The 8,293-nt window shown below is 33.2% G+C and overlaps 1 protein-coding gene across 1 annotated transcript; it reads left to right on the forward strand.

Moving 5' to 3' along the window:
* Positions 1–4,042: 4,042 nt before the first annotated feature.
* On the forward strand, positions 4,043–5,505 carry LOC127787908 (protein LURP-one-related 8). The gene is made up of 2 exons (XM_052315976.1): positions 4,043–4,414; positions 4,631–5,505. The coding sequence occupies exons 1-2, from the start codon at positions 4,157–4,159 to the stop codon at positions 5,027–5,029; spliced, it is 657 nt and encodes a 218-aa protein (XP_052171936.1). The 5' UTR covers positions 4,043–4,156; the 3' UTR covers positions 5,030–5,505.
* The last annotated feature ends 2,788 nt before the right edge of the window (positions 5,506–8,293 follow it).

The following is an 8,293-nucleotide window of genomic DNA, read 5'->3' on the forward strand; positions in this document are numbered from 1 at the left end:
ATGGAATTATGTGTCTTGAAACTTATAAATGATTTTTTCCATAGCTGAATAGTGCTTGGAGAATGTATAAGCATATTAGTACATGAAGAGGCTTAATTAATGGATGGCGAGCAATTACTTTTTTAATTTCCACTACACATTTGGTTGTGCAGTAGATTATCTTGGGTACCGCAATGATTAATAGTTGCCATATCTTGAAAATTTATATATATACAGAAACCATGTCTTCATTTCCCACCTACTTCTCTTTTTTTTGTCATTTGGAATTGCATTACAATAAGTCATGTTTTAATGACATTTCTTTTGTCTATCGGAAACATTTCTGAAGATCATTGTATTTATATTGTACTTATGTAATTTTTTTTCTTAATTATCTACCTGTTCTCAAGTCCTAAATAGCATAGTACGAGCATGACGCCGATATTTAACTTGGTATCCGAGATTAACTTAAATAAAACTCAGTGGCCAATGAAGTTGTGGGTTTGCAACATTACGAGAAGTCTCTGTATGATAACATCGATGAGGTGAATACGTTTGAGATTGTTTTTCACAATAGGGAGGTACATTTGAATCCCATTTTTTTTTTATCGTTTCATACCAAACATGCATAATTTTATATTTTTTTTTTATCATTTTTTCTTTTTTATTAATAATGGTTACATTTCTAATAATGATTACGTTTTTTCATTCCATAATTTTGAGATTAGTTATATTTTTTTATTCTAATTTATTTGTAATGTGCAACTTTGCATATTATAGAGATTGTAATCCTCTTATTAAGATTGGTTACATAGTCTAATTTTTTTTTTCTATTTTTATTTCAATATACAGATTTACTGATAGTATTTTTGCTATAATTTTTCCATGTTTGCTGTAATTTACTATTTTTGTAGATTGAAATTTAGTATTTTTCATCTTTGTTGTAATAATAATAATTCAATTCATGCCTAATATTAACATTATTAAAAAAATGATTTCTATGCAAATATATCCAAATAAAAAATGCTAAAAATATTATTTAGAATATTTAATTATAACATACATATTAATGCATAAATAATGCTAAAATTATTACAATCAAATCTATATCTATATATCTATTATAACAAAACAGCCGGCAAATCTTTTTTAGCATATTGAATGCCAGGTTTGAGTTTTAGCAATGTTTCAAGAGAAATTTCATTTGCTCATCAATCTAAATTACCTGGGTTGATTTCAGAACCTTGCCGAAAGCTCCATCATGGAGCTTTTTTTGGGCATCTTTGTAGAGTGATTCGAACTCAGACTCAATCTAGTAGGGCTTCAGAATTCCATTGCCATGTGTTTCAATTCTGAACCCAACAAAACCCACATAAGTAAAAAAACACAAATATGACTACATATCAGTTCTTACGACTAGATCGCTCAGAACCAAACACAAGAATCAAGAGAAAACACGGGGCAAAAATCTTCAACATGATCCGTGCATCTCAATGTCTACGTCCATGTTCTTGAGGCAAAAATTCTGACAGGCAATAATGCTAGACGTAAGGTTCTTATTCCAAAGATGACATTGACCCCATTTGACCTAAGGCTACCTTTCGGACTATGAAGGAGGCAATTCCCTTTTATTGTGTTGTATGTAATGACAATCAACAAAAGTCAAGGTCAATCACTATTTTATATTGGGTTCTACTTGAATAAATCAATTTTCAGTCACGGACAATTATACGTAGCTGTCTCTAGAGTTATAAATTACAAAGAATTGAAAATTTTGATTTGTGACAAAGATGGAGCCAAACAAATTCAATGACAAATGTAATTTTTAAAGAGGTTTTCCAAAATTTATAGTAATTTTTTAGAGATGTATTAACTTTTTAAACAAATGTATCACATTACTATATTCACTTCTTAAGTTTTCACTATTGTTGTGTTTATTGACACATACAAGAACTATGGTTGTCAATTTTAAATAAATTCAATACATATGAACTTCCATGCGATAGGTGATGAATTAGTTAATAATCAAATACATGTATATATATAAAATTAATAATCAAATATACAAAATAGTCAAATATGCACATACACAAAATCAATAATTAAATACACAATATTACTCGTCTAATACAAAAATAAATATAAAATATCCCAAAATCACAAACCAGTGCTCAATCTGTTCCTCGCCAAAGAAGATGCCGCCACCACAACTGTTGTTGCTGGTTTTACTAGTTGCTGCAGCCGTTGCCACCGCCAGATCTAGTGGTCATCATCTCGATTTAATCTTCTAATGCATCTGTAACTCATTTTCTCTGGATTTGCTAGTCACTGCCTCTTCAACGTCTCTTCTAGGTCATTCTCATCTTTGTCGTGTCTGGGGTCTCTTCCAATGTTGATGGTCGTTGTGGGGCGGGGAGGGGCGAGGGGAGAAGAGATTGTGAGAATGGCTCCAACAATTTTGAATGTCACATGTGATGAGAATTTTTGATTTTGTCAAATTTTGGACAAGAGAAATTGGCTATAATTAACTCCATTGCAGCTAAACATCTAGGTTTAGCTCCCTATTTTTATTTTTGGCGAGCATAATAGAGACCTATTGGAGTAATCCTTATCACTAAAAATCTATAAATGAGATGATCTAATAATAACGAGATTTTAACGAGATATGATATGATATGAAGTTAAAAAACAGAAAGAATAAAAAACAATGAAAATGGGGGGTGGGGTGGGGCGGCGGGACGAAGTGAGTGGAGGGCATGGAGCAGCCGTCCGAATGGATGGCTTGCTTTAGTTATCAGCCAGCCACCAAACGTATAGTAGTTTATTTATTCCTTCACATTGAACAATATCTGTGGGTCAGGGACACGCGTCCCCTTTCCTCTCCTCTCCTCTCATCAGCCACAAGATCGGTCCCTTGCCTTGTTGCTTTCGCCGCCTCATTTTCTATTTATTCGGCCGATTGCTCCTTTCCCATCTTCTAAACCTACTTTAATATTACATTTCATTTCATACCATAAATACATATAACCTATGAATATCACCCCAAATGTAACACATAAATTAATTAATATTAAAACTCTAATATGTTGAGGATATTATTAAAAAGGAAATAATTTGTTCATCTAAATAAATTAATATTAAAACATTATTAAAAATAATAATAATCTTTGAGATCGAGACCACTACCATGTGTCGTCTCGGTGGATGGACATCTAGGGTGAAAACTTTAGACTTGACTATGTCTGACCTCGAGAATGTAACTTGTAAGACAACGGAATGACAAGGTTAGAATCTCCTGAAGTAGACTCCGATGCTCAAGTCAATAGAGTAAATGTAGACAGCAGAAAATGTAAAAGCGGGAGACTTGTTATACTTAGTGAGGGCTCCTGCTTTTTATAAGCGAGACAATTATAGGGTACTCGAGATAAACCTCAAGGTGGTCGGGCACGGTTCCTGGAGACCTCGATCAAATTGAAACGAGTTGTATGGTCTGATCCAGATTTTTTGGACTCCACTCTGAATTGCTCTGCAAGTGTTGTCACGTATTCTTTAACTTGTCGTAGAAGACTGTTCCTTACTCCGCATTGCAGATTTGCCATGCTCTAGTCTCTTGGGCAATCCACGTGACGAACGATCGAGACGACTAGCACGCAGGGGGTATTTTAGTAATTTAGATAATATCACATCAAAAATAATTTTCAAATCAAAATATAAAATAATTAAGATAAATTTGAAAAGTATTTTAATATTTATATTATTATTAAAATTTTTAAAATATGTTAAGAATTATAATTTTTTTATATATTTATTAAAATACATATAATAAGTATCAAAATAATTATTTATTTTATCAAAATATCCCCATTATCAAAAAAAAATGTGAAAAATAAGATGATAAAGATTTGCCAAATGCAACAACACAAAAAAATGTAGTATTTGTCGAAAGAATAAAAGTTTGGGCAGTACTAGTACACGTGGGGGTGGTGGTCCATGTCCATGGTGGAGATGGAGGGTATTTTTGAATTTACACATTCGTTCTTATATATATTACGAGATAGAGGGGCTACCTTGAACTGCAAGAAGCACCCGAAAGGCCAACAAATACAGAAGTATCTTTCCCACTCTCCTCCTCCTCCTCCTCCTCCTTCTTCTCGGAAACCCTATACCTGTAAATCCGATGACTAAAGTACACCCCAACGCCGCCGCGAAGCAGAAGGCCTCGCCACCGCTGGCTCAGAGTGAGAACTCAGTTGCCGTCTTGACCGTCTGGAAGAAATCGCTGCTTCTAAACTGCGATGGCTACACGGTGTTCGACGCCAAGGGGAATCTCGTCTTCCGCGTCGACAATTACGCCGCCGCGTCCAAGGCCAAGAACACTCACGAGATCATTCTCATGGACGCGGCCGGCAACTCTCTCGTCACCATCCGCCGTAAGGTAATTAATGCGAATCACTTTCATGTTTGAGGCTTCGATACCATTTCGTTTCTCCTTCTTCGGTTGTTTTCTGATGATTGATGGAAAAATTGGTCGGCCGATGATCAGAGTGTTAAAAGATCATAATTAGATTAGTCTGAGTCTGAATTAGACTTTATTGTTCAAAGAAATATAGGTTTTAATTGGTTTAGATCTTGTGTTTGATTTTTAACGCAGAGGCTGAGCGTTTCGGACAACTGGCTGGTGTACGACGGAGAAACGGCCGTCAATCCAATACTGTCGGCGAGGAAGCACATGAGCCTGCTGAACACGAAGTCGCTGGCTCACGTGAGCTCATGCTGCGGCGGTGGCGGAAAGGGATCGTCGTCGTCGTCGTCGCCCTCTAGCAAGAAGGCGATGTACGAGATCAAGGGATCGTACGCGGAACGACGGTGCACCTTGTACGACGGCGACATGAAGGCGGTGGCGGAGATAATGCCAAAGGAAGCAGTGGGAGGGCTGGCTTTCCGCGGCGATGTCTTCCGCCTCGTCGTGCAGCCGGAGATCGATTCCGCCGTGGCCATGGCCATCGTTATTCTCCTCGATCAGATGTTTGGATCTTCTAAGTACCTTTAAAGAGAAGCAAAAGTGCAATAGCCTTAGTCCAGTTCTTATCCAATCTTTCCATCACCGATTGACCTTTATAGTTGCACCGATTGACCTTTATAGTTGCAGACCCCAACGCCGTCGCCGTCGCCGCCGCCGAGAATTTTTTGTTGGGTGGTGGTTTCAGTTCTACATAAATTCTCCGGCGATATATATATCCACCCAACACACAGCACACGCACTTTCCCTTTTCTTTTCTTCTTTTCTAATTTTCCTTTTTGGATGGAAAGGTTTGTAAAGGTGAGTCGGGTTTGGTTTCCTCAGAAGACCGAACTCGGATCTGATCGGGATCAGTACATATCCGTAGTGTAATTTTGAAAAAAAAAAGGGGGGGGAAAGAAAGAGAAAAAATAATAAAAAGGACATTTGTAGAGATAATTTTGTAATTTCATTTCTAGCTGCTGCTGATTCGTCCTATGAATGAATTTAGACTAAATTTTATGGTTCATTGTGAGATTTTGCCAAAATTACACTAACTGTTCTTGTGTTTTTAAATATTGCATTTACCTGAATTTTATAATTATTATGGATCACTTATCTTTTATTATTAATAAACAATCGTTAAATATTTTTATATATCCAAATTGCCAATCTTTCCACTATTAATATAAACCGAGAAAAACCAAAATTACGAGTGGTTGACGAAGCATATCTACCCACTTGCTAAAAAGATTTATATTTGATCGAACTTAGATTAAATATTGCACAATACATTATATACTAAATTCAATATATATTATAAAATATGTATTTAATATATCATATAAACTTAATTTATCATCCATATCTAAACTATTCATATATACATATATAAATATATATAACGGGATTTGGATCCGAATTTAGGTAATTGAATCTGTGTAATATCCAACATGAGTACATAATTTCTCTCTTCTGGTCTTATTTTATGCTTTCACAATGATATGAGACATGTTCCATAGCATTCTCTCTTATTGCTCGCTCTCTCTCTGTCTCTTTTCTATTTCTCATATCCATTTTCAATTTAAAAATATTCATTTTAAATCATTCTCATTTTACTATCTCAAAAAAGATCTCGAAAGGTTTTGAAAACTTTAAAGGCATTAAAACTAAAGAAAATGTAGCACTTCAGTTAAAAATATTCTAAAAATGCTACATAAGTCAGTAAAGTTTTCTTCCTTATTTACCACGTTAGTGCTTGTGTATTGAAGACGCGAATCACTTGATAGTCAAGTGTTAAAATAGAGTGATTTTGCAGAGTTCAATGACATTTTTATTAGAATAATGATAAGTTTAGAATTCTACAAGAAGAAAACGTAAAAATTCAATGATAAAAAGTATGCGTTTAGCCATGATTCATCTATTTTATATCTGTCAATAGATTGAGAGATTAATTAGGGTTAGTTGTTATATTTTCTTTTATCTTTTTATCTTTAATTTTTTCTCTAAAATCATCAATTGGCACCATCATCTCCATTTTTATTTTTAATTGATTTATAATAATAGAATCATGTGTAATTATTTAAGATTAGCATCCCATGGATTAATCACAGTTGGTTAAAAAATATATTTTTAATATTTTTTAAATTGTAATTATAAATTTGGGAGTATGCCTTCTTTTTATAATGAAACTAATTATTCATGCCATTGCCAGGATAAGCTTCTACACAGAGCTAGAAAACATTTCTGAAATCTATTTGATAGACATGTTTGATGTTTTTGAATTTTGACTTGAGCAAGGCCTCCATGTAATATGGATCTGATCCAGATTATTAGATCTGAATCCCATTTCGTTAAATAATGACCCGGTTTAGATTTGTCTGTGTTTGTATTTGTATTTGAGTACTTTGGGTTTGAACTAATAAAATTAATCATGACCCTCGTCCTAATCCTCATCGGTAGTGTAAATAACAAATAATTAACCTAATTAACCTATTAATGTAATTTCACTTTCTTTTTATTGATTAAGTTGCTCGACAACAAAAATGGAAAATGGATACAAAATGAAAAAGAAATGAAAAAACAATATTTTTTTAAATGTAAGAAATAGAAATTTGAGGAAAAATATATAATTTTTTTTTGTAAATATAATGTTTAACATAAAAATTATAAAAAATAATTATTCAATTAAATATAAACATAAATTTCATCATCCATTCAAATAAACATATACTCAAGTTGCTTTTGTCTCTATCATCGTTACAGAACAAAAACTTGTTTTCAAATTAAAAACGTGATTCCAATATTTTTTTTAATATTGCGAAACAACCCCAAAGTGTTTTCAAAATTATAGAAATGACCCAAAAACCTTTTTGTTGTTGTTGTTTCTTGACGTTTTGAGGTATGAAACGTTTTAAAAATGTTGAAATGATAGTGTAAAACCAAGTTAGCTTAGGGTAGGTGAATTAAGCTTTCACTATTTTTAAGAAATCAAGCAATTTAAAAAAGAAAGTGAGCAGAAAATGAAATATTGTAGCACACGGGAAATTTAAAATGGTTCGGCAACGTGCCTACTTCATTACCTTGGCTCTCAACCAAGGATTTTGTCAATCCAAACTTACTTTTGAGTAGCTTTTACACAGGTTCAATTATAAACTTTTACAACAAATGGCTTTTATAATGAGCTCAGACCCAACCAATATTTTTTACAATGATTAGACTTAACCTTTACAACTTTACAATAAAGTGATAATAAAGAACATAACAAAAAGTTTTAAGTGATACAAAAAGGTAGACACTTCTCTTGGAGGTACAAAGAGATATGAAGATAAGAATGGAATGCACAATTCTTTTTTCTTTCTTTGTTTTTTTTTTTTTAAACATCACAAGTAATGAAACATACTTCGAAAGCTTTAAAAGTTTGATAGGTCAGTTTCTTATTAGTTGTTTTTTCTTTAGACTCCAACCTTTTATATAATGATCTGATCTTTAATGCTTCTGCTGGAATGTCTTGAATAAAGGAGTGTTCTTTTGTGTCTTAATAGTCATTTTTTTTTTTTTGGTCTCTACAACATCTCACAAATAAGTTAGAACATCAAATTTCATGCAAAAATGTTTTGAAAAGTATCCACCAGTATTTAATGTTTTGAAATATAAAGACTGGTGCATTTAATGCTCTTGTAAGGCCGGCCTTCGAATATTCTCACTTAGCATGAGATATTCGAAAGAAAATCATTACAGAGATGATATAGAACAAAACTGAACTCAATTAACAACTCATTTCATTTATAGCAGCAGAAATTAAATTAAGGTTCA

This window comes from Diospyros lotus, chromosome 13 (assembly GCF_014633365.1).
Source record: "Diospyros lotus cultivar Yz01 chromosome 13, ASM1463336v1, whole genome shotgun sequence".
Taxonomy (NCBI): Eukaryota; Viridiplantae; Streptophyta; class Magnoliopsida; order Ericales; family Ebenaceae; genus Diospyros; species Diospyros lotus.

Coding starts and splice junctions, on each gene's coding strand:
- LOC127787908 (XM_052315976.1), top strand. CDS start 4,157: ATGACTAAAGTACACCCCAACGCCGCCGCGAAGCAGAAGGCCTCGCCA. Junction 4,415..4,630: donor TCGTCACCATCCGCCGTAAG/GTAATTAATGCG, acceptor TTTTTAACGCAG/AGGCTGAGCGTTTCGGACAA.